The 25,970-nt window shown below is 49.9% G+C and overlaps 1 protein-coding gene and 1 long non-coding RNA gene across 5 annotated transcripts in view; one reads left to right on the top strand and one right to left on the bottom strand.

The window, feature by feature from the left end:
• Window positions 1–25,970, top strand: part of LOC126545130 (protein kinase C-binding protein NELL2-like) — a 102,590-nt gene that overhangs the window by 57,936 nt on the left and 18,684 nt on the right. For 3 of the 4 annotated variants that reach the window (XM_050192856.2, XM_050192854.2, XM_050192855.3), the window contains exon 2: window positions 15,634–15,906. The exons of the other annotated variant lie outside the window; for it this stretch is intronic. In XM_050192856.2, the coding sequence (XP_050048813.1) occupies window positions 15,807–15,906 (100 nt within the window). In that variant the 5' untranslated portion in view covers window positions 15,634–15,806. The remainder of the gene's footprint in view (window positions 1–15,633; window positions 15,907–25,970) is intronic. 4 annotated transcript variants of the gene reach the window in all.
• LOC129388126 (uncharacterized) lies at window positions 10,551–15,579 on the bottom strand. The gene is made up of 2 exons (XR_008615154.1): window positions 15,288–15,579; window positions 10,551–11,338 (listed from the first exon to the last, which is right to left on the bottom strand). It is a non-coding gene; the product is annotated as an uncharacterized lncRNA (long non-coding RNA).

The following is a 25,970-nucleotide window of genomic DNA, read 5'->3' as shown; positions in this document are numbered from 1 at the left end:
TGCTCTCAAACTTCCTGCAATCAAGTTGGGCCGAGGCAGCTGCACGTTTTGTGAACGGCTGCGCTTTTGCTACTCTTGGCACCGACCACATCCGCACATGGTGCCGGGTGCGAGGAATTTCTCTCGAGCCTTATCGGAAGAAGAAAAAAAAAATTTCGTCCGTCAGTCTACTTGCCCGTTATCGCGATAACTACTAAAGTGAATGGGACACTAGAGGGAAAAATAATTTGAGCTGCGTAGCAGATTACCTTCCTGCAATAAAATTAATCCAATTTAAAAAATGGCCACTTACCGTAAGAGGAGGCGCTATAATGTAGCAAAGACGCAAACGCTACACGAAAATAATGAAAATAGAGTCTTGAAATGACAATTTATTGCTACAAACTGATTCAGTGCGCATCATTTGCTTTTTTTAAGTGTCCCTTTGAGGTACAGGTATATATAATGTATGTTCATTGTGGAAGAATTCTTCATGCTAGTTGCAAAGCGATTCGACTGGTTTGATTGTTCGGACGGCAGGAAATAGTACGTTTTTATAGGGTCATGGTTAGCGAATACTTCATGCTTACTCCCGAATCCGTAGCCTGGGCAGCTGGCAATGTTCGTTTTCTTTCTTTGTTTCCTCTCTGTGTGTGTGTGTGTGTGTGTGTGTGCGTGCGTGTGCGTGTGTTCTCTCATATGTATAGAAGCCGTAGCGAAATGCAGGAGGTATTTCTAACCAAGCGAGTCTAAATATCCGGCAAGAGAGAGAGAGAGAGAATAATAAATAAAAGGCATGGAGGTTCACGATGACTCATTCCGGTTGGCTACTCGGCGCTGCTGGATAGCTCAAAGCGAAGGACAATATTAAGACGAGGCGAGAAAGTCCAGCGCTGATTCCGCCGATGTATAATGAAAATTCATTGCTGCAATGTGTCACAAGCGGTCGGCAAATCGGGGGAAACGCGGCAGTTTTTGTAGTGGCAGTGAAGTTACCTTAAACCTGCGTGTTCTCATCGTGTTCTCGAACTGCGCTCAATCGTTCATTGTTCTATTTATTTATTTATTTAGAAAAGCTTGAGCGGTGCCTTGAAACCGACACGAAGCTCACATGGCTGTAGAAGAATGGCTTCTCAACTATACGGGACCATATACGGGCATACACGACTCTCGTCTGTATGGGGCGTTCGTGTGCACTACATACTGTGCAGCGTGTGACGTGCCTCCCTCCCTCCTCTCTTCCCATTTGTTTTCATCTTACTTTGAAGCAGGTGGGCGTGGTGCACGTCCTTTTCAGCAGACAGTTGTGTGCTCCTCTTTCAGCCTGCGTACGTGTAGTGTTTATGTGCATTTACACGATTAATACTAATAATGATCGTCATCGCGAATTTTCTGTTCACGCAGCACTGAAGCCCGGCATTGAAACGAGGGAAGCGGACAGCCCTGTGGGCGCGATCTCGTTTAAGTCTCTGCGTGACGCACTCTTTCCTGTGCGTCTATACATACGTGCCAATAAAGAGCGCGAACTTACGGCTGTACTTTACGGCGCTCTGGCGCGAACAGATATCGTGGGGGTTATCGGCGAGAACTTTGCTTTAGACCGAGCGTGAACGGTTATCGCAGCCTCGTAGATAAAGAGCGGTGCCTTGTTTGTTGCCGCTAACCGGTCAGAGTATATTGTCGTAAGTGGGTGATGATGCGTTTCCTATGCGAGGGTAAAGCAACGCGATTACCGTATTTACTCGTGCAAGGCCCGCACAATTTTTCTTTTTTTTTTTTTAGTCTTTTCAGGGTGCGGCCTTTTACGTTATATTCTGCAACATGACTGCGCGCGACGCAGCAGGTGATCTACAAAATAATGGAAACACTGGCTGCACGCAACACCAGCGTTTCTTCAAGATTCAGCACCGCCGATCAAGTTCCGCTTCATCTTTCGTTGCTCCCGACCTCTTGTCACTCCCGCCGTTTCACGGGACTTACCGCACATACGTCATCGACACGCTCCCGAAGATGGTCGTCCTCCTTGTATTTCTTTCTTCCTTTATTTCCTTAAAGACCCCACACGTGGGTATTACATAAGCGGTGGGATTACAACAATATAGTTAAAACAATATTAGTCAGGGTGAGAGAATCGCTGACACTTCTTCCGTGAACGAAGATGAACTGGTGATGGCAGCGATGTTGTAAGGAAAGCCGTTCCAGTCTACAACTACACGAGGGATAAACGAGGACGAAACAGTGACAGTGCGCGTTTTGGGACGAGCGACACTTAATGAATGACCAGTACGACGTGATGTTCGTGTCCTCCTTGCTGTTAGGCATTCTAGCAGCTTTAAAACCATTGGTTCGGATCAGGCTTAACTAACTGTATAGTCAGCTTTGCGCCATGCATCCTTGTTTTATAAAACCGTGCTGTATTATGGAGGGTGTCATCGCTCATCTTTATATCGTTAGGCGGTGTTACTGAGAACGAACTCCGGACAGTTGACGTGGTTCTGCGGCGGTGGGTGACAGGAAGTTGTACCATATACTGAAGTACTTTGTTTTTTCTTATCCTCCACCGCGTACACATTCGTGCTCGCGTCGTCGTCTGTTATCGTCGTGCTAACGGGAGTCTTCGTTAGTGGCGCTCACTTGGTTTATGTGCGCCCGGAAACTACACTTGCTCCTGCTACCATCTCAGCGAGAGATCGCACTTAGTTAGCTATATGCGGTTATCAACGCGACAGCGTTAAGGGCCCCGTGTTGCAAGAAATCCTATGTCGGCGTCGGACGTCGCTTGACGAAAAATCATTCCGAACGACAACCACGCAGGCCCTCCCCGTGGCACAGATGCGTTACGGAAGTAATTGAACTCCTCAAATAGAATACGTCAGAAAAATCCTAAAGTACGACTAAAACACAAGCTACACACATGGTAACGTCAGAGTTTTAATTTGAATATACCAGAAAGCAACCGCAAGAAGGCTGCTGTTGCCGGGAAGCGTGCCAAGCAGTCAAGGACCTTTGAAATCTGTCGCGTTCCACTCTTAAAGGCAAAGCTTAAGCGTCCTCCAATTTTTTTTCTTTTCTTTTTATGAAGCGTTCATAACTGCACACGCACACACACACACACGCACACGCACACACACGCGCGCGCATATTATATATATATATATATATATATATATATATATATTGTAAGCACTATTAACGTACTTCGTCGTTTTCATTTGTACATAGCCATCATCATCTTCACTGTTCTTCGACTTCTTCGCGCGTGAGCTGGGGGCGTTGCCTTTGGTGGAATAAACAGCGCTGGACAACTTGATCGGTCTCGGTATTATAAAGTGGTGGAGGTACGTCAAGATCCCGACGTCCTCTCGCGTTCCCGTCCTCCCTGGAGCTCCGTTCCGGTCGCCGCCTGCACCCAACTACCCCTACAACAATGGAGACTTCCGACCCCGGCCCTTCCGGCGCCTCAAACCCTACCACACAGACGACCCCACCTGCGGCGCCCTCTTGGACTGTGACGAGCCCTCAGCGCGATCCCCCTGTCTTTGCGGGACTCCGCGGTGATGACGTAGACGATTGGATCGACCACTACGACCGCGTGAGTTCTTGTAACAAGTGGAACGACACCCAGAAATTGAGGCACGTCGCCTTCTACTTGACCGGTGTTGCAAAGACGTGGTATTTCAACCACGAATCCGACATCGCGGATTGGTCCACGTTTACCTCGAAGCTGCGGCAAATCTTCGCTTCCTCGTCTGGCCGTGCAGAAGTCGCCAAACAGAAGCTGGGAACGCGCCGCCAACTTCCCCAAGAGTCTTACACCTCATACATAGAGGATGTCTTGGCTCTGTGCCGCCGTGCGAATCCTAGCCTGACGGAAGCCGAACGCGTTCGCCACATCTTAAAAGGCATTGGGCCTGTCGCGTTCAACGCCTTAATCGTGCAAAATCCGGCTTCTGTCCAAGACATCACTTCAACGTGTCAACGCCTCGACGAGCTGCAGTCTATTCGTCTTCCACATGACAGCAGCGATCCTCAGGTTGCTCATTCTCTAGATCTACGTGCTCTTATCCGCACCATCATCCGCGAGGAGCTTCAACTACAAGACCTAAAGCGTCCCCCTGCTGCCTGCGCACCAACCCCCACCTTCGACTTGCGCGAGGTCGTAAAGCAGGAGTTGACAGCGATGACTACACCCACGACGCATCTTGCTCCGGTAGCGCGCTCCACCCCTACCTACGCGGATGTTGTTTCGCTACCCACCCCTACCGTGACTTCCGTGCCTACTGGCGTTTCCTATGACCATTTGGCTTCGATGGGAACCAGAGCACTTGCTGCGCCATCGTACCCTCAGTGGCGTCCACCTCGTCCGGTTTGTTTTTACTGTGGCATACGCGGCCATATATCTCGCTTCTGCCGCCGGCGCCAGCAGGATGAAAGGCGAGGCTATGCTGAGCACGAAAGAGACCGCACTCGCCGATCAGACGACTACTATCCCGGACCGCACTCATTCCCTCAACAGCGTTCTCCGTCTCCACCAGCTGCTCCCAATCTGCCTCATAGTTCCCGTTCGGCCAGACGTCGTTCTCCATCCCCTTACCGGCGCTCTACATCACCACTTCGTCCCACTTCCCATTTTGTCGACCAGCACTCGGAAAACTAACTGTTGCAGTTTTTGGAGGGGAAACTGCTTCTTATCGGTCTTCAAAAATTCCTCCTGTTCGCCCGGCCAACATGCTTTCTGTGACTGTCGAAGGTGTTCCCGCATCAGCTCTCATCGATACCGGTGCCGCCGTTTCTGTTCTTCGGAGTGATCTGTGTTCCCGGCTCCGTAAAGTAAAAACGCCTTATCTTGGACCTATTTTGCGTGGCGCTAATAATGCATTCATTCACCCTGACGGACAGTGTACTGCTAGTGTTCTCATCGACGGCATACGCCACCACATCGAGTTTATCATCCTTCCAACGTGTATCCATGAACTTATACTTGGTTGGGACTTCCTACATTCTGCTTCAGCCGTCATTTCATGTAGAGAAGAAGTTGTCCACATCACAGATACAGAGCTTGAACCTGTTGCGGACTCTTCACTTTCATGCGTGAACTTGGTCCTCGCTTCAGACTACGTCCTGCGTCCTGGTCACGAAGAAGTTGTAGCCGTAACGTCCAGTCAGATCGCCGACGGAGACGCCCTAGTCGCCCCTTCTTCCCGCTGTACTTCTCGCGGAATTCTCATTGCCACCTGTCTCGTCCGGTTTTGACGCGGCCGCGCCCTTCTGTCTGCTTGCAACACGACCCCAGATCCTGTGATGCTGCCCAAAGGGATGACTGTGGCAACCCTCGCCGACACTCAACCAATCTCTCTAGTCACGCTTTGCCCTTCTTCATCGCCAGCACCAACCTCAGGTTTGGATGATTCTTTCCCTCCTCCAGCCGTTCTTGGTTCTGACCTAACAGCCGCGCAGTCCGAAGCCTTAATGGTGGTCTTGGCAAAACACAAAGCCTGTTTCGATAGCTGTTCCTCTGTGTTGAGCCAAACTCCTGCGGCTACACACCGTATCGAAACCGAAGGTTCCGCTATAATACGACGACGCCCCTATCGTGTATCGCCGTCCGAACGAAAGGTCATTGAACAACAGGTCGCTGACATGCTTGCGCGGAAGATAATACGACCTTCATCTAGCCCATGGGCGTCTCCCGTGGTCCTGGTAAAGAAGAAAGATGGCTCAGTTCGCTTTTGCGTGGATTATCGAGCGCTCAATAAGATCACACGCAAGGACGTATATCCAATACCTCGAATTGACGACGCTTTGGACACACTACAAGGGGCGGAGTATTTCTCCAGCATTGATCTTCGATCAGGATATTGGCAAATTCCGATGAACGAGACTGACAAAGAAAAGACCGCATTCGCTACACCGGATGGCCTTTATGAATTTAACGTGATGCCTTTTGGCCTTTGCAATGCTCCTGCCACATTTGAGCGCATGATAGACAACGTACTTCGTGGTCTAAAATGGAAGACATGCCTCTGTTATCTGGACGATATTGTCATCTTTTCGTCTGACTTCAGCCAACATCTTCAACGATTAGACGAAGTTCTCAAGTGCCTTGCGAATGCTGGTCTCCAGATCAATACAAAAAAATGCAAATTTGCAACCAAAACAATAAAAGTATTGGGTCACGTCGTCTCAAAAGATGGCATCCAGCCTGACCCCGACAAGATTAGTGCCGTTCTTCAGTTTCCTCGCCCCCAGCAACAGAAAGATCTACGTAGTTTCCTCGGCTTGGCGTCATATTTTCGTAGGTTTATACGCAACTTCGCAGCAATAGCAGCTCCTCTACACAAGCTACTGGTTACCGGTGCCTCTTTCACGTGGACTAGCGACTGCGAGTCGGCTTTTCAAGCTCTTAAGCGGCATCTTACTTCCGGACCAGTGCTTCGCCACTTCGATAATCGTGCCCCCACCATACTCCATACTGACGCAAGCGCACAAGGTATTGGCGCAGTACTTCTGCAACGTAATACAGCATCTAAAGAGCAAGTCATAGCATATGCCAGCCGAACACTTTCTCCAGCTGAGCGGAACTACACCATTACAGAGCAAGAGTGCCTGGCTATCGTTTGGTCGATTCAGAAATTTCGCCCATACCTTTACGGCCGCCACTTCACCATCGTCACCGACCATCATGCTCTGTGTTGGCTGTCATCAATGAAAAACATGTCAGGACGCTTAGGACGCTGGATACTCCGCTTGCAGGAATATGACTTCACTATAACGTACAAGTCTGGAAAACACCATCATGATGCAGACGCATTGTCTCGCTGCCCACTCTCACTCTCTCCAGGTAACGCGCCGTCGTCTTCCCAACCACGTCGTTCCGATGCTACGCCTGCCTCTCACCAACTCTCGATAACATCCCTGGACCAAGTTACGCTTTCATCACGCTCTGATTTCGTCTCGCTTCAGCGGGCCGACTCCTACTGTCGAGCTCTCATGGATCGCCTTAGTGGGTTCGCCGAACCGCCCAACAGCCGCTTGCGACGCCAACTTCGACAATTCCGCCTTCAAGGTGGCGTGCTACACCGCTACATTTACCACCCAACAGGTCACCGGTGGGTCCCAGTTCTACCTCGCTGCCTTCGTTTGCGGGTATTAGAGGCACTTCACGACGATGTATCGGCTGGCCACTTAGGCTTCCACAAGACTTACGACCGCATAAAGACCCGCTGCTTCTGGCCTGGCCTATCCTCAACGGTGGCCAAATACATTGCCTCTTGTGCGTCATGTCAGCACCGCAAACGCTCGACATCCCCTCCTGCCGGTTTACTACAACCTCTCCCTTGCCCGGACGCACCTTTTGAATTTGTTGGCATTGATTTATATGGTCCCTTGCCGTTGACACCCTCCGGTCACCGTTGGATTGTCACTTCGGTCGACCATTTAACAAGATATGCCGAGACTGCCCCTCTGCGATCCGGCACCGCTTCTGAGGTCGCCGACTTTTTCTTGCGCGCCATCGTCTTGCGCCATGGGGCTCCTCGCGTTCTTCTCAGTGACCGTGGCAAGGCGTTCATTTCACAAGTCCTCGAGGAAGTTCTTCGAGCCACTAATACCGTCCACAAATCTACGTCCACTTATCATCCGCAAACCAATGGCCTTACTGAGCGCTTCCACCGTACGCTGTCTGACATGATTTCCATGTACATCCGTCCTGACCACACTGACTGGGATAAAATTCTTCCTTTTGTGACATTCGCATATAACACTGCTATTCAACGAACTACCGGCTACAGCCCTTTCTTCCTTGTGTATGGACGATCTCCTTCCACCATATTCGACAGAGAACTATTTTTCGCACCTTCTTCGCCTAACGCGTCGCTTCCGGAAGATTTCGCTGCCCGAGTTGCACATTGCCGTCAAATCGCCCGGCAAAGCACAGAAGCTACCCAAGCTGAGCGCAAGCGTTACTGCGACAACAAACGCCGTGACCTACGTTTTCACCCTGGAGACCAAGTCCTGCTTTGGACTCCAGTCCGCACCCCAGGCCTCTGTGAGAAGTTCCTTCCACGCTACATTGGCCCATACACCGTTGTGCAGCAAACATCTGCAGTGAACTATCTCGTTCGCCCAGTACACTCCGTCACTGACCGGCGCCGCCGGAATGCTGAAATTGTTCACGTCTCGCGGATGAAGCCCTTCACTCCCCGTTTAGATAATCTCTAATCTGCGGCCAGGCTGGCCGCTTCCATGACGGGGGGAAGTTAGTGTAAGCACTATTAACGTACTTCGTCGTTTTCATTTGTACATAGCCATCATCATCTTCACTGTTCTTCGACTTCTTCGCGCGTGAGCTGGGGGCGTTGCCTTTGGTGGAATAAACAGCGCTGGACAACTTGATCAGTCTCGGTATTATAATATATATATATAACAAACTGCCTTCTTCTACTTCACAAGAAGGAATTCGAAACTATGTAGGTGACGGGGTTATCTTTTGCATTCGCTTGAACTATCGCAAGAATAACGCATTCAAGTGAGAGAAGTTGACGAGTTGACCCGAGGGCGTGATGCGTGGCGCATTCGACACGTATACTAACCGGCGGTGGTCTGTATGATATAGCCACAGAAAGTGCAGCCAACTGAGAGCCACACGATCGCGGCAAACTGGGGATAACGTCAGCAAAATCTATATCGGACAGGATTGATTGGTCTGGATATGTCTTTCTCCCTGTGGCGGACTTGATACATACCATGGTGACAACAGAGGGAGTGTTTCTTCACGTTCCTGCTACAGACCTATACACCGCGACGTCATGTACATATATGTAAGTACACCCCTATACCCGACCGTCGTGTCGCCAGCGGGCTCCGGAAGGTGCCACCGGAACCCGTATTCGCAGAAACTTTCTTACCCTTAAACTGTTCGTAAGAGTAGGTGCCAGGCACTAGTCGTCGAATTGAATTTGAATTGGATTTATTGATAGGAAAGACAGAGAGGTCGACCTGAGCTAGTGCGCTCTAGTCTGCTACTTGAGCGCACTAGCTCAGGTCGAATATGTTAATATTCGTAGCGGCCGCCGAGTGGGAAATATCACTTACGAACTGAAAGCCGCGTGAATTCGGCGTCCGATTGTCTCGCCTTCGTATAGGCGTCTTATCGAAGTAGAAAGAAACTGGCCCGCCCCGCAAATTATCGCGACCAACGTCTGAAGCGACGTTGAGAGAACGAACGGCATGGCGCGGCCTTTCTCCGATGTGCGGCCTGCGCGCTAGTGACGCCGCAGTGCTCGCGTTCACATACATGAAGTACACGTGTCTGCAGCGTATGAACGCGGGCGTCCCCGGTGTATGCTGCGCTCCCCCCTCGTGCGCCGACGATTTACGTCCGCAAATGACGTCCGCGCTGCTGACAAGGATCTTCGGCTGGGCGAGAATCAGTCTACATATCTCTCTATTCAAATAAGCGGGCCTCTCCTTCGGCGCATCTGGATCAACCGTACGCAAAGACGGCAAGCGCTCTCGCCGGAGGGATGCCGCTAAAGAGGTAGTGAAGAAGGGCGGGGACGGGCCAGCGGACGATTACGCGCCAAGCGGCTCCCTACGTTTCGGGACACGCTGATTAAGGGGTTGCGCGCCCATTAATGTTGCCGCTGCGGCGGAGAGAGAGATGCCGGGAGAATGGCCGGGGCGGTTTTGCACCTCTCATCGAGGATGCCGTGCCGACCGAGCGCTCGCCTATATAGTCGTCCAACCCCGCGGACTCTTCGGCGGGATCAATGGCTCGCCGCCCTGCCGCGGCGGGTGGCCTCTTGAGCGCGGTGATTAACGAGGCCCGAGATCGCCCGCTCTTCTGTTTCGTTAAAAGCGCGCAGCTGCACGTGGCGTGCCGAGGCACGTGACTTAAGTCCGCGGAAGAAAATAGTGCCGGACACACACCGGCCGCGCCCTGTGCCGTATGGTTGGGATAAATAAACTCGCAACATTGCTTACGTCTCAAAAGTGCAACGGCGCGCGACTCTGGACGAGGTCAAACTGAAGAACAGACAGGGACGGCAAGCGCTCACTTTCAGCTGGCAATCTCTATCGCAAACGACAAACGTGTTGCAGAATTAAAACAAAGGAATAAGCGCGAGAGCATGCAGCGCAGATCAAGCACCAACGAAAACGTGAAGAAAGCAAGAAACAAACGGGACATGGACGGCCATCTTTTTCCTTTAAGGACCTGTCAACATGAGCGCTCGTTTCTTTCACGTCTGCTGTTGTTCAAAACAGGTTTCTTTCAGAAATTTCCTTAGTGACGTGCTTGCTATGTACTGTCGTCTCTCCTGTTCTACTTCTTCTTTTTTTTTTTTTTCGTCCGTACCAGACGACAAAGGTGCGAATCTGTGCATGCGGCACATGTTCACTGTCGTAAACGGCTGAAATGAACTCGGGCCCTTTTCAGTGTAGCTAATTATAAAAAAAAAAAGAAGAAAGAAATGTTACGAGAGGGAACTCGGGCTTTGCGACGGTACAGCTGCCACCATGGGAACGATACGTCGTTCCCTTGGCGGCTGTATAGGCATAGGTAGCCGACATTGATTTTTCTCATCTTTGATTTTTATTTTATTGGAACGAAAATAAAGGAATATCCGTCCTTGTTGCTTGAGACGTTCTAGTAACGCTATTTATTACGCCTTTCTACATTTCCAGGCGAGCGCACTTCCCTAAACGCAGCAAGGCAACAAGTTTCTGTGCAAGTGCGAGTCGCTGCGAATCGCTGCATTTAAACGTAAGTGTTGTCGAAAACGATCAGTTTGCAAAGACACGAAGCTATTTTGAAGCCAGAAGGACGGAAATTTAGGCAAATTGGCGCACTCCCCGCAATTCCCAACGCTGGATTAACCGCAATGCCTTCGGCTTCAGCGTAGACATTTCCTGCTTCGAGCGCTACGCGGTTGGCCAGTGAAAGGTCATGCAAGTGCGCCCTCTGGTGCGTCGCACTTGCTTGTTCGTCTCCGAGCAAGAGGAGAAGTGAATGGTTCTTTTTCTGCCGGACGGTCTGTTCCTTTTCTGTTTCACGCTGCGTTCTCCGAAGTGCCGGGTCACAGCACGGATCGGTGTGCCCACGAGAGCGGAACGGGGGGCGTCCGTGCCTCCACGGTGGAGTCTCGACCCGCGTCCGTCCGCTGGTCAAACGCAGCTGGACAGCTGCTGGCCATTGACGCGGCGGCTCCAGTCACTCACCCATGCAACTCGCACGAGTGAGCGTGTTGCGCAAGGATTCGCCGCAGTGGCTCTGCGCCGGTGTTGTGCAGCGATTTTCTGCCAAGCTCGCGGGCTCGATTCTTCGTACAGCGGTGGTCGTAGCCCGATGGGTTCGCAACTAAAGAAAAAAATTAAGAAAGAAAGGGGGGGGGAGGATAGATGGAATCAAATTGGCAGTACCGCCTAAAGCGCGAGGTGTTAGCAGCAAATAGTTCGAAACTTTGGAGACGTACCCTCCGCTTGGACCTCGTTCGTTGTATGCGGAGCGCGCGAACAGACGAGGGAGAGAACGGCCATCAGTAGCGTGCAGATGGAAATTCAATAACTTTCGTCGACGATTCCCGCTTGTGTGGAATGCGAGAGACTGCGAAGCCCTTGCGGCGCCCTCAACAGCCGACCTTGCCCGTTTCCGAGTCGCGTCTCCTGAACTCCTCCACGTCGCCGTTCGCCAACTGGCATCGCGTGCTGTGCACCGGTTAGGAGCGCGCGCATGGTGCTAACGTCGTACGCACGTCTGGAGAGTCTTGGAGTGGAACAGGTGTGCGTAAATAAGCAATGAGCAAATCGTGTAAATTGAGTTTGCGGTCCGCCCGTCACGTGTGTTAGGGGCGTCGCCTCCGACAACTGGCAGCTAGTACGTGTGGTCCTCATGCGCGGCGTTTTTCGGTGTCCCCGCGGTCGCGTTTCGTCAGAACGGACTCGAATCGGTGATGCGGTGCGCCGGGTTATAATTCAACTCTAAGGGTCCCCAGTGGGCAAAATTAATCGGGAAATCTTCAATGTGGCGTCGCTTGTAGCTCCGGCAATAATTTCGGACGTCAAAATAAATAAATAAATAAATAAATAAATAAATAAATAAATAAATAAACGATAACTTTATTACACGACGTTTCCAAAATAAAGTGCGCACAAAAATAGCTGGGCTGATCGCCAACATAGCTAGTACCAGTACAGTACGTGGACAATGACTTGTATAGGTCATCTGGCTGGAAGGAGACAGATTTTTAAACATATGGATAAGGAATACAAATACCTATTTACTGAAGAAGCAAATAAATATGAATACAGCAGACGAACAACTGATATTCGGAACCTGATTTGGTTACAAAAGAATCGCTTATATAATTATGTTAAAGGTTATGTCGATATTTGTTTCAATGTTTTTTTCATGATTCCTATTGGTCATGCACTGAAACGGTTCCCTAGAAGTGGGTGCACGCCGCAGCAAATGGGAAGCTTCATATCGTCACTGCACTCGTGCCTAGTGCTGGCAGTGACAAAAAAAAAAAAAGGAAGCTGGACAACGGACAAGATGAAATCATATAAAAACGGATATAAAGACTTCAAGCCAAAAAAAAAAAATGATTCCATATATAGAAAAAAAAAAAGCTTGCAAGTTGTGCATACATGAAAAAATTTGGATACATTCCATTTATGCAAGTTTGCATACATGAAAAAAAAGAGGGGGGGGGGGGGGGGTTGTCAGCGAGCTAATCAAGTATGTTTGAAAAAGTTCCGGTCGGTAGATCCTCTGGAATTCTGTTGAGCATCATTTTAGAATCACCACCTCAAGGACGAAGCAACGACGAGCGCGACAGGCATCCGGGAAGAGAAGAGGACAGGCAGGCAAGTGGAAGCTCACAGCCGAATTATTTATACGTTACTTATACGCGGCTGAATTATTCGTCTTCGCTGTGGAGGCCTGCTATATACTCCAGCTTATGCTGACACGACCTTCAAGCGTAGCACAATGACTCGAAAGATGGCGCCATTTTGCTCCGAAGTGCAAGATGACCGGGTCCAAGCCCAGTGCCCGCCGGAATAGTTTTTTATAGTCCCGAATAGTATGTTTGCCGGGTACAAGATGCTGTCAGTCACCGCCGCGCTCAACAATTCAAGATCATGTTACCGTACCAACTCGCCCAACTTTCTATCCTTTTGCGCTCAACAAGTTGTATACGACCGGCCTTTATCGGACCTACAACATACAGACTTGACCGATGATCAGATCAGAGTGCCGTGAAAACATTATTGCGCCTTTTTTGCGATCCGCCGGACTCTGGGATAACCCGATGTTTTTTTTTTTATTTCCTCTCTCTCTCTCTCTGCCCTACTTCTTTCTCTCTCACCCGCGTGCAGATTAGCTAACCGGTTAGCTTAATCTGCCTGTCCCTTTCTGCTCCCTCTCTCGACTACCAAGTGAATTTATTGATTCCTGCATATTTATGCTCGCCTCGAGATATAGTATATGGTCACGGGAACGCCATACTGCTTGGAGACTTTAATATCGCATTGTTCACCATCTTAAACGTCTCTGGCTTGGTCCTCTTCATCTTCTTTGCCTCCCTGTTCAGTCTGGCAATATATATATATATATATATATATATATATATATATATATATATATATACATACACCGCTGCTTTGGCCTAAACCTTGTGGGAGTCAAGTACGATACACACGATAGACTACATCATGCAAGCGGCACGATCTGCCGAGTGTTGTGTAACAGGCAGGAAGGGAGGTGGGCGAAACGCAGTCTGTATAGCTCCAGAAGGTTTACGGGTGCAATTTATCGCGCCACTGGCTTGACTCAGTTGAGTGCGCAGCATTTCTGATATACTTTTTTTTTATTTTTTTTTTTTTTACACGAGAACAGCCCATCCGCGCCGTGAAAGTCTTCACGGGAGATTCTACGTGGGAAAGGCCGCTTTACAGGGGTGGTCGTCGGGGCTTCGGGTGCGTTCTGTATGTATACATATATGGATGAAACTTGCGGGACATTCCTTGGATGCTCTGCATTTGAGGGTGCGCATTAAAGCGTACAGTCGGCCGCAAACGTGTGCACGGGACACGAGTTCTACGACAAATGTCAGCGTCTGCTGTATTCAAGGCACTGCGCTTGTAACTTGTGTCGTATCTCAGCGTAGGTGGCTAATGCTGCGACTGTGTGAATTCGGGGATACGTGCCTAGGCTTCCCGCGTCCTGCATTTGGGCCTGCTGTACATTGTTTTGACGCTCGTAAAGATAGCTGTTCGTTGCTTTTCTTTTCTTCTTGCTCGGGGTTTTCATAATTGCCGCGCAACCGGCTTCAGTCCTTGTTCAGCCGCATGTAGTACATTCGCACGGCAGAATTGTGCGCCGCTTGACTTATACGATCGAGCCTCCTTTACTCTCCGTTTGTGTTTTGGACCGGCCTTCTTTATTTCCTCCTGTACCATCCTGACTGTTGATCAATCAGATACGATTTGTTCCTTACTCTCGACTACGCCATTCCCTGTTTGTTTTCAGTTATTTCCTAGAGAGCCTTTAGCTGCGCCGGTATTTACGTGACGAGTGTGAGCGCCATTAAATGTTTCAGCTGCGAGTGCAGCGCAGTGCGGGTGAGCCCCCCTTTTCTGCTCTCTGAACGCCGAAGATAACTTACACCCGCCGCGGTAGCCCAGTGACTATGGCATCGTGCTGCTGAGGTCGCGGGTTCAATCCCTGCCGCGGCGGCCACATTTCGATGGGGACGGAACACAAAAATTATCGTTTGCTTGCGTTTAGGCGCACGTTAAAGAACCCCAGGTGGCCAAAACACAACCAGAGTTCACTACGGCGTGCCTGATAATCAAGCCGTGGTTTTGGCGCGTAAAACCCGGGAACGTAATTTTTAAATATAACTTATACAGTCCATATACTGCGCATTTTCAATCTCTTTACTTGGCCCTTTCGCTCGTCTGCAACCGCGTTATTTTTTTCCAACGATTTGTTAAAGAAAATTTACCCTGCCCGTAGATGGCGAATCGATTCTGTGTCCCGTATAGTCGCCGCGGTCCCGATTCCTTCTTTTGCTAGCACGCGGCCGGGTCTCGAACCCGCGACCAGTTGTTCAACAGCAAAATGCCTCAGCCGCTTGAGCAACCGTGGCGGGCATTCAAATTACGTGCTTCCCGTCACAGTCTAGGCTGCTGTGTCCAAATGCGACCGGCGTATGCGAGAAGCCGCGGCTCCTGCGTTCTTCCTTCCGTTCGATGCTTGCGCCGAAGCTAAAGATGGCAGCCAAGCGGGGGTGCAAGCTCACCTGTCTCTGTTTAACGCCGCTGGCCGAAATTGACGACGTGCCGCGTGCGTTGGCAATAGCTGGCCGCCCGACACGTGCGTAGCCGACGCGGAATCGTCGTGCCCCCACCGCTCCATACCTGACGACGATCGATTGGTGCCAATCGAAGAGTGCTCGTCGCGGAGTCGCGGGCAGCTGCCGGAACCGGCGCTTTGTTGTCGCTCCGCAGCTGTCCGGACTTCCGGCGGCGGCGCGCTGCCGCGGCCCGTTCAAAAACGCGTGTGCGTGCGTGCGTGTGAACTGCGGCGGGAGGAGGCATACCAGGCCGCCGCTGCGGCGGCGCCTAAAATACGACCATGTGCTGCAGGCGGCGTCCCCTGGCGGCGGCGGTGCTGCTGGTGCACTTTTCCCCCGCGCCAGACGAGAGCCGGCATGCGGCCGGGTCGGTCCTGGCAGATGTGGCTCGCCCGCTGTGCCCGAGGAATGTCGCCGCAACGAAGGCCGCCGGACGCCGACCTGAGCAAGAGCAGCTAGGAGGATATGCGACGACGCGGCCCCTGGCTGCTGCTGCCAACCCTGCTGCTCCTGCTCTTCCCGCAACTGCTGCTGCTGCTGCACGCGCCGCCGCCCTGCGTCGACGGTGAGCGCGGATCTCTTTCACATATCAACCCTACTGCTGCGGTAGGCGTGCACGCCGGTGTGTGTGCGCGCGCGCGCGCTATGCCCCGTGTGTGTGTGTGCGCGAGCGTGTGTGTGCCGCACACTCGATGAATCTTCTCGGGACGGCACTGAGCAGCTGCAGCGACGGCGGCGTGCTCGACGGGGGTGCGGTCCCGGCGAGGCTCCTGACCCGGCGACATTTATGGGAAAGGCGCGCTATTGTGCGCGCTGTGCTTGCTGCCTGCTCGCAGCCTCGGTATCCGACCAGGCACCAGTTGCAACCCTGTCAACCCGTCGTCGTCGACGACTGCGTTTGTGTGCCGACGACGACAGGCGCCCCAGCGTCCGCCCACGGCTTGCGTCTATGCGCCGGTGTCGTACGAATTCGCTTCCCAAAGTTCGCGGGCGTGCTAACGAGCGCACGTGCTGCGCCGCTTTCTGGGCGCCGGTCGCCCCCGTCGAACTGCCCACCGCCGGCGTCGGAGCAGAGGCGACACGTCGTCTGCTGCTGCTTTCGGCACGACGACGAAGGAAAAGCGAAAAAAAGAAAAAAAAAAGCGTGTGACGTACGGCCGCGATCAGGGGCGGAGTGGAAGGGGGGGGGGGGGGGGGGGATGTGCGTGGCATTTAGCGCTATCGGAGCTACCTGCGTACGCCAGTCGCGCATGCTCAGTGGGTTCCCGTGCGAGGTTTTATCTCCTCTCGTTCCGTGCTTAGCGAGTCCGAGCACGTATCCTAGCTACGCGTCGTCTGCTATATGTAAGCTTCGTCTGCTATGCGAAGCGCGTCTGTGTAGCTTTTTTGCCGGCCCGCCCCCGGCGGCTCCGTCGAGTCTGCACGTCGCTCACCGCAGGATGGCTATCCTCAATGCCCGAGTTCTTTTTGAGATGTATTTTCTTATTTCCTCTTACGCGCGGTGGACGAGCGGGAGAAACTTTCCGTTCGGGCCCTCTTCTTCGCATGTCCTGCGAGAATCGCGTCCGATTCGTACTCGAAGCTCTTTTGCGATGTATATACTTTCTTGGGGCGGCCGCATTTCGCCTCTGACCGGATTGTTTTCGGCGACACTCCGACGCCGATGCGTGTGGAACCGCTGTTGCGTTCGCCGTTAATGTCAGAATCGATTGGTCTTTCTCGCAGTTCTCAATTCTTGTCACGTTTAAATGTTCACATCGCATCTTTTGGAGATTACTTACCATCCAACGCTGAAGAAGCACGGCTAGAATACATTTAAACTGCCTTTGGCGTCGCCGTGAGAGTCAGATGTCGGGTCTTACGCAGATCACTTCAGCGCGCTTAGTCGTTTTGCTATCCGAAGAGATATCGGACATCGGCCGAGCCCATGGCTGAGCTTAAGTCGTCGATATTCGGATCATTCCGCTGCAGTTCGATTTGGATTAAACAAGCGCTTGGTTTAGGTCGCACTTACGTTGCAGACGATTTGCTCGCGGAATGCGTCTGCGTTTCACCGCGTGTTTCAGAGAAGAGGTTTGTTTGTCCTCTGTTCAATCGAATCTCGGTGCGCTTCGTGGAAGAATGTTCCGTTGCTCGTTCGCATTCCGTTTCGACCGCTTCCACCCACGTACATCCGTGATGGGATCCCGCCTGCCAGCTGTTAGAATGGAACCAGCAGGCATGGCGTGCAGTCAGTATGAGTTGGCTTGCTGACTCACCCGACGCGAAAAGCCGCTTCCGCTTCGCTTTTTCTCTTCTTTCTGCGCTTCAGTGAATAGAGGTCCCCTTGCTAGCAGATTTTTCCTTTTTCTTATATTCCACTGAGATTAGAGCAGGTTGTTTCTTCTTGATCTCCCCCGCCCCCCCCCCCTCTTTTTTGTTTTTGGTGGTATTGCTGCGGATTTTCTCTGAATCGATAGAAGTTTTGAAAGCTGCTAAAATAGCGTCAATACCCTCTCTGAAGCGCTAATGTGCGTTTGAGGGTATTGTCTCTGTTGTCGGAGCTTCCGCTCTGCAGTTCCCCACCAAAGAAAAATCTGAGCGAGCTCTGGTGCAAATGTTTACGGGAATTACATGTATGGCTGTTCAGTCAACATGCAGATATTTGGTAGTTAAATGCAATTGTAAGTTCGACCTGACTTGAAGCGGCTTGCTGACCTTAGAAATTGGTCATTCTCAGCGAGCACTGCGTTATAAAGCACCAATTCGTGGCGATTATACATGTGTGAATACTTATTTCCCTGCTGTGATTAGAAAGCTGTTTCCTTGGAAACTTAGATAAAGCGTAAAAGTTAATGCTACAAGAATGTTTGAAGCCGCAAGCACGAGCACTGGAAAAATCTATGTACTACCCATAATTCCCGTGTGAGCGATCGCAGCGCCATTTCATCCGATAATTTTTGTACAAAACTGTTCCGCGGCCTCCCAGCATCGTCTGCTGTCAGGAACATTGAGCAGACGACGCTGCGGGGCACACGGCACGGGGTCAAAGCTACTCATCTTGTTGGAGGCAAGAAGTTTGTTCGAACTTCGCGCAACAACGTCGCCTTTCTTGTGTGATGTGTGCGAGCTGTGTTCGATGCGTCCGGCATGCACCCGACGGTATCGCTGATAACTTCACTCGTCGCGGGACGTTGCGTTTGGGTAACGCGATCGTGCGCTTCTAAACACGTCACAACCCTTACGCTACTTGCAGATTGGCGTTCACATTACGCGTTTACTACGAGGCTTCCCCAAGATTGAATAAACGAAATCGTTTTCAACGTTCATAGTTTCCTAAAATATCGCCGGAGGGAACTTTGGCGTTGCGATTGTTTAGCTGCCATGCGAACGATAAGCAATCAATCCAAGGATTTGTCCAAAATGTTCGTGCTCGTAGACTCGGACGTTCTTGTGGTATTCATGTTCGTTCAAACTTTCCAAGCATTCGTTTTTCTAAACGCACGAAAAAAGTCTCTGCGCATACTAATGATCATTGGGGATTGTGGCGTCTTTAATTAACGGCTCATTTTGTTTAAAATTGTCATTTTACAAAATCGCAAGGTCGTCCGAAGCCAGGAGGGCGGAGTTCGGGCTAATCCACGTACTACCTGCCATTCCCAAGCCGGCTCAAACGCGGTGCTTGCACTTCCCACAGACACTAGCGCCACATTTCCCCCTAGTCCATTTTGCTGGAAACTCCTCACAACTGCGGCACTATTTTCTGCGGCGCAGTCGGCGGAGAACGCGCGCATTGCATCTCTCCCAACGCCATGTGGTTTTATTGTGACAGAGTGGATGCTGTTAACCACGGCTTCGCGGACGAGCTTGTTTCGTTTTTCCGTTCCACACTGCGAAGAGGGGGTCCGAGGCGCTAAGCGATCATTCTGGAGCCATTCCAACTCGCATGTGGCAGCTTGCTTGTCGTCGGCGAGGCCCTTTTGCGTCCGCGGCCGCGCTCTGAAACATCTATATATTTCTGCCCCTGCTGTGTGAAAAACGACCTTCTCAACAGGCGCCGACTGTTGTGCTGCACGAGTAACGCACGCCTGGCGCAGAACGACGCCGGCGGTCGTGGTCGCTGACGCCGTGGTTTCGACGCGCAAATAAATGCTTCCAAGTAACGCAATAACACATTCCCATGAATAATTCACTGGCGAAGAAAATGTGACTTTCCGCTTGACTGACTGGCTGTGAACAAAGTACGTCGCTGTAAGCCATCGGTTTAATGATCTTGGCTATGGGTTCTTACGCTGTAATCGTTCGGCAACATAACTAGTAGTACAGTGGAGCCGCCACATTTATATAGAAGACATTGAAAAAGAGACCAGAAAGGAAACGCGCTGGATTGCCGGCATGTTTCGGTGTAATTCAATTTCGTCGTTCTTTGATCATTGAACAGTTTGCTGTTTGTGGAGAAGTCGGTTATACAGTACTTGCCAACATTACGGATTTCATTCGAATAAGTATAATTCGAAGCGCGCTTTAAAAATATCGCATTGGAAGTACAGCGACGATCCAACGGTGAACCAGAATCAGTTACTGATGCGCTTTATTATGAGTTGGGCGAAGTTAGTTGCAAAAGAACGTTTAACGGTTGATGACTGAATAAGGAAATTGCGCCGTTGCGAAATCGTAGTTATCAGGATTTATTCAAATGTGACGGTATCTGAGTACATGTACTTTGTTGCACATAGTTGGCCTTCTTAGTATAGTTGTGGCTTTTTTATAGCAGCCTTTTTTTTACCGCATTGGGTGCTACTTTTTTGTTATATTCGATGAACATAATTGAGCTATACGTACTAATCAGCAGACCGAGTAAAACTAAGCACTTTGTGTTTTAATTTAGTGGTTAAGGCATTGCTTTAATAAGAATTGCAATTGTGTGGTATTCCAGTGATTTCTGTTCCCTCACTGAGAGACCTCGGAATGTACAGTGGTAACTCCCGGTATATGCGTCACCACAATGTGCCGTCAGATGCACTAACTTTCCGTCACTGCATTGCCGTCTCCCCAACGTGCACTGGATGACAAACGCCACATTTGCCAGTGGATATCTCTAATATGACGTCAGATTTTAGCAGCGAGTCTACGTGCTTTGAAAGTTGGCCTGCTTCAATTTCAAATTTGCACCATGCGTTTGGCAGCTACTGAATAGTTAATTTGTGTTTTAGTTGCACCAATTGACTTATGAATAATTTGTCTCGTAAATAATTTAGCCTTACTATAACATGACGAGTGATTCTGGCAGTCTGCACTGAATTAGGCGTTACATTGCTGTACATACGTTGTCGACTGTTCGGGTTGCATTGTTTAAGCATCTTCTTTGCTAGGCGTTATCAGAACAGCTTAAAGATGTTCAAATGCGATCAGAGTGCACTTGGTTAACATTAACATTCGTTTCTAGATCACGTTGACAGATTTAAAATTAATTTGTGCAGCGTTTCCTTACCCTGCCGTAATTGTGGGCCAGAATGAAGCGAGTATTTAAAGCGGCTGTTTCCTGCGTTGTAGGACTGTACAATGAGGCCGTGAATGCCTGCATGCGAGCTGTGTCAAAATAACTGTCAGGACTTTTCTATTCTCGTACAAAGTATATAGCTATCAACCTTCTCGGTTCTGTTTCGTGCCCCGAAAGCACGCCATTATATTTTATGTCGTTGTCAGGGATTGACCTAACTGCCAAAATAAACTGTCTCATACCTTGTGCCGCCCTGAAACGAAGCTAGTGGCAGCGTAACTTCCATTTTGCATCTTTGGTGTCTTGTGCATGTGTAATTGTGTAAGCAGTTCGTTGTCACTGAATTCGTAGTATTGGGGAAAGAAACTTCGGGTCACTGTGGAACGTTTTTTTTCTGCGGTCAGACCGCGTATATATCCTCTCTCTCTCTCTCTCTCTCTCTCTCTCTACTGTTTGACCGCAGGGACAGTAGTAGCAGGGAGATTCACCGCAGGTAGTTCTGGTGGGCTACTCTCCACGGGGTGATGGGGTAACGGGACAGCAAAACCCGCGAGTACGACGTAAAGCCCGGGGTACTCAATTCAGCGGTAATGTTACCAGTCTGTCAAAAAGAGGCCCGTGGACCTCGGGAAGCTGCACAGCGCGCATGTATACGTATCCCTCTGCGCATAGTTGCTTTGACTGCACAGGCCTGAAGAAATTCTCTAATATAGTGGACAATGGGATCAAACAGTAAAAGTTCTAACCCTAACCACGATGTCCACTAAAAAGCTGAAATGTATGATGTAATACAGCAGAATAAATTTAAACGCCAACAACTCGGCTGGAATGCGTCCTTACGTTTCCAAGTTTGCCTGCATTGGCAATAGAGACCGAATTCGGGTTTCTGAAGTATACATTCGGGACTGCACCAAGCCTGGAAATCGGCTACGTGATGCTTTCATGTCGCACTCCGGTCTAAGCGTGACAGGTGTTCCGATCGGTGTATTTGTGTGTCTTCGCGTTTTATTTTGTTTATACTGGTGGTACATACACCGTGTGATCCTTTTCTAGAAAGTATTCGTTCATAATAGTATTTCATTTTACTGTAATACAGCTCTTTGTATGTTAAGTGGCAGCGTTTTGTTGGCCCCGTGGGTTTTCACATTCTTTGTAGATTTGGGTGAACGCCATGAGATCAAAATTAATCCGTAGCCCCCCCCCCCCACAGTGTGCCGCGTAATCAGATCGTGGTTCTGGCGCACAAAACCCCCTACCTCAATTAGTTCCTTCGTAGTTGAAGGCTCAGGCCCGAAATGATCAACCGTTGTCGAACAAGGAATGTTGCTGTATATCCAGCGTTTCAACACGGTGACTTGTCCTTGTCTCCTTGCCGAAACGTGGGCTCTTGCGACATTCCTTGTTCGACGTCGGTTGACCGCTTCGTAACCTTGTGCTCCCACCGTAACCCGGTCGCTCATTCGGCAGCCGTCGTGACATGCATGCGTGAAGCGGGAGGATCTATACGGTGTTCGCATTTCGGCGCGGGTGACAAACAGCGAGCCCCAGCGTATACAGCCGATCGTGAAAACATCGTCGCGCAATGAACAAAAGGACCGAAAGACATCGACACAACAGAGGCCTGTGCTGTCCGTCGGTGACACTAAGCCTTTTGCTGGCGTGTCACGCAGCAGGAAGCTTTTTGCCGACCTCGTGCGCGCGTGGGACGGAGAGGACTGTGCGCGGCGGCTCTTCGGAGCGGCAGCTGCGAGTCGACCCAGGCGTTAGTGCTGAACTGTGTGTGTACCGGCCTTGAAAGCTGTGTACTGTGCTTTCATTCGAGGGAAAGGATCCTGTTCAAGCCTAATCGATCTCTCTTGTGCTGTTGCCGGCGGCGCTCACATAACCGCCACGTGTTGTCCCTTTCTTCAAGTCTCGGGTTTTGCTTGCAAACTTCCCAACTTTTGGGTACCTTCCCGAAATCAAGCTCTCATTGAACCCACCATTTGGTGACTGACGAAGGCTGGCCCACCAGCCGAAATGCTTGACACTAAAAAAAGTGTTTCCACGTACGTCGTGTTTGTTCTTTTGCGCTATACCAATGCAGCTCCCAGTGTGCTTTTTCGCAGACACAACTATATATATCGCCTGTGCCATGCAGCACTGTTCTACTTGTTAAGTAAATTATTCTCAGAGGCGGACATTATTCGCACGAGAAATTAATATGACTAATTCGCAGAGAATCGCCAATTAGCATTTAAACTAATTATTTACGGCACATATTGTAATCTACGAGTTGTAGCCGCTGGCCTAGAAAGTTATATCCATTTAGAACGAATTCCGAGGATGACACTATAGTTTCGAGATACGTGTTCTCAAAGTTAGCGACAAAACGCATTGGTGTTCCAGTAATTTTTTGAGCTTTAGTCTATAAAAAGAAAAGAAAAAGGAACAGTGCACGTTTACCGCTATGTACAGTTTGACGGCGCTTATCTCAAAACTGGTGCTAGTATCAAAATTAGTTCGAAATAGATGTGCCTTGTGAAACCATTGGGCATGGTGTCGGAGCGAAATGTTCTTTTCGTCCAGGTGTTAATTTCGTTCCACTGAAAAACGTTCCGTTCCGGTTCTGCTCCAGAACGAAAAAAAAACAATAGATCCGTGATGGTTCGCGACGGTTTTGGTTCTCGTGCAAACATTTTCGAAGCTAAGTAACGATAAAAACATAGTATTTTTTTTTTTTCAATAAGTGAATTATAAATTCTGAGATACTCATGCCCAGTACCATGAGCCAAGGCACCGAGCATGATCTCAGAAGTAGCACGTCATCGAGTATACTCGTCGATATGCGAAACCACTGTTCGGATAAAAACGAACTTAAACGACCGACAAAACGTCTATAACAAAACGTTGTACCCGTAGAAAACGAAACCATAAGTTCTTCGGCCCCCGGATTTTGCTACGGTGCCGATCTGCTGGTGCACGGAGCGGCGTATACGCTCACAGATTGGTGGATCGCTCCAGCGGCACTGTCCGTGCCCGAGATACGCGCTCATTCTGACGTTGCCTGACGTTGCGTGTTTCGGATTGCCGACTTTCCCCTTGAACCGAAAAGCGATCAAAAATATTCGCTCCGTAACAAAATAATGAATAACGTTTCGGTTACGTTCCGATAAAAATTTTTTCGTTATTTTTTGTTTTCGTTCCTTTCCGACACACTGCCACTGGCTTCAATTCTTGTATTGCGTTATGTGCGCTAGCGTAAAGATTTAAACAGTAGATGAATGAACTTCATCATATGTTCAATGGTGGCATTGTGATCTCTAGTGCGTGATGTCCGCCTCACCGGGTAATCCTGCATGCTGAATGAATAGGTGTGCGCTATATGCCACGGGGAATTTTTGAAAATTCCTGTGATAAAAAATACCTCTTACACAAACGCACGAACAGTGTCGGCATACCGATCCTTACTACTGCTACACGTTAGATTTTGCGGTGTAATGAGGTTACAATAACGTCGGCGATGCCATCTCTCATTTCGGGACCAATTTGAGCATCGAAAATTAAACTATCTTGTGTTTTCCAACCTTCATACATGCTATTTGCCATTCTTTAGAGCACGAGGAGCGTGTGGCGAGACTGTTTACCAATCCAAAAATACGTTTCCTTTTACCGTGTCTCCCTTACTCCATTAAGCAAATTTAGTGTCGGGGGATCTAACGACAGCTTAACAGGACACTGCATGGTGCCACCATAGTTGAGTGAAATGCCCTTCTCGAGACACACTTGCATTTATTTGACTGAGAAAGTGAGCAGGCTTTGTCCATATCTCGTGAAGTCACGATAGAGTAGCGCATGAATTTCCAGCCCGTCTACAGCGTTCTAGCATCTTCTGCGACTCGCCAAGGCTCCGTTCTGTCGGGACTGGTGTTCCTTGTATACTTCTAAATCAGCTGTCTTAAATGCGCCCTAAAGAGTGAAATAAGCGGGCATTGTACAATAACTGCCCACTTAAAATACCTCTCGTACCGCGAGAAAAAGCTTGGTAAGCCAGAGAAGACTCCACTGTCCAGGGGCTCCTGGAAAGCCACTCCCTGAGCAAAAGTATGCGCCGCAGAGATTCCCCGATGAAGCCGACTTTCTCCTCTGAGTGTAACTTGAAATTGAGGACTGCAGTCCAAACTTGGTATTGCGAACTTTCCGGCGCATTCGTCAGTTTCAGATTATGCATGGTGATTACGAAAAAGTTTCTTTTTCCTTTTTTTTAATCGACAATCCCGTGTTCCGTGTACTTTCGCTCACGGGCGTATACCTCAGTTCCTCCAGTTCGCACCTAGTTGCGGAAAGCACGTAGTTAGGCAAGATGGAAATGCCTTACACGTTCGGGCTCAGTCGCAGAGTCGATTGAAAAAAATACGTAGTTGATCAGGGGCCAAACAGGGTCAACGTTGCCTTCACTATGCACGGCTGCCAATGCGTAAGGAAAAATATGCAAGAAAAAAAAAGCGATTGATGTAGTAACGCGGTGTATGATATTAGCACTGCATTTTTCGTGGCTAGTTCGCGCGTATCGACAGCTATACGACGATGGGAACGCTTGCTGGCGCGCGGTGTTCTCGTTTCCTTTCGTGCAGCTTTATGCCGGCCGAAACGCAGAGCTGACAGGTGTTATGTAAAGCATGCTACTAACAAGTTTGCGGAACGTTGTATGTCGTATCAATCGCAGGTTAATCACAAACGATCGTTGACCGCTGGACCGCGGTCTAACCTTTCGATGCACTGTCGTCACTGCACAGTGAAGTTCTATTCTGACATCAGGATGAGGATGTGTCTGATCGAGCCCGGGTAGGGTTCGCAAGTCAGCCCTAGATTATCTCGCACAAAAGAGGGGTCGTCATGCCTGAACCCCTATCATTCGCGAGTGCCCGTATGTGTGCGTTATCGGCCGGTTGGCGCTGCCTTCCCTCGAGTACGCGTGTGGAGATAAGTTTCGTGCCTTCCTTCCTATTGGTGGACGGCGTCTGTGTCGTCCGTCGTAGTTTCTTCGTGTGTCCGCGTTTCGTAAAACCTGCATTTCCGTGACCTGAAGCCCTACCAATTCGCTCAGCTTTAGGGCGTTCTAACAGTTATGACGATGATCATTTATAGTTTCCTCGATTTCGTTTTATATT

This window comes from Dermacentor andersoni, chromosome 10 (assembly GCF_023375885.2).
Source record: "Dermacentor andersoni chromosome 10, qqDerAnde1_hic_scaffold, whole genome shotgun sequence".
NCBI classification, from domain to species: Eukaryota; Metazoa; Arthropoda; class Arachnida; order Ixodida; family Ixodidae; genus Dermacentor; species Dermacentor andersoni.
Note: the sequence above shows the minus strand (reverse complement) of the source record. Positions and strands in the feature narration are given on the sequence as shown.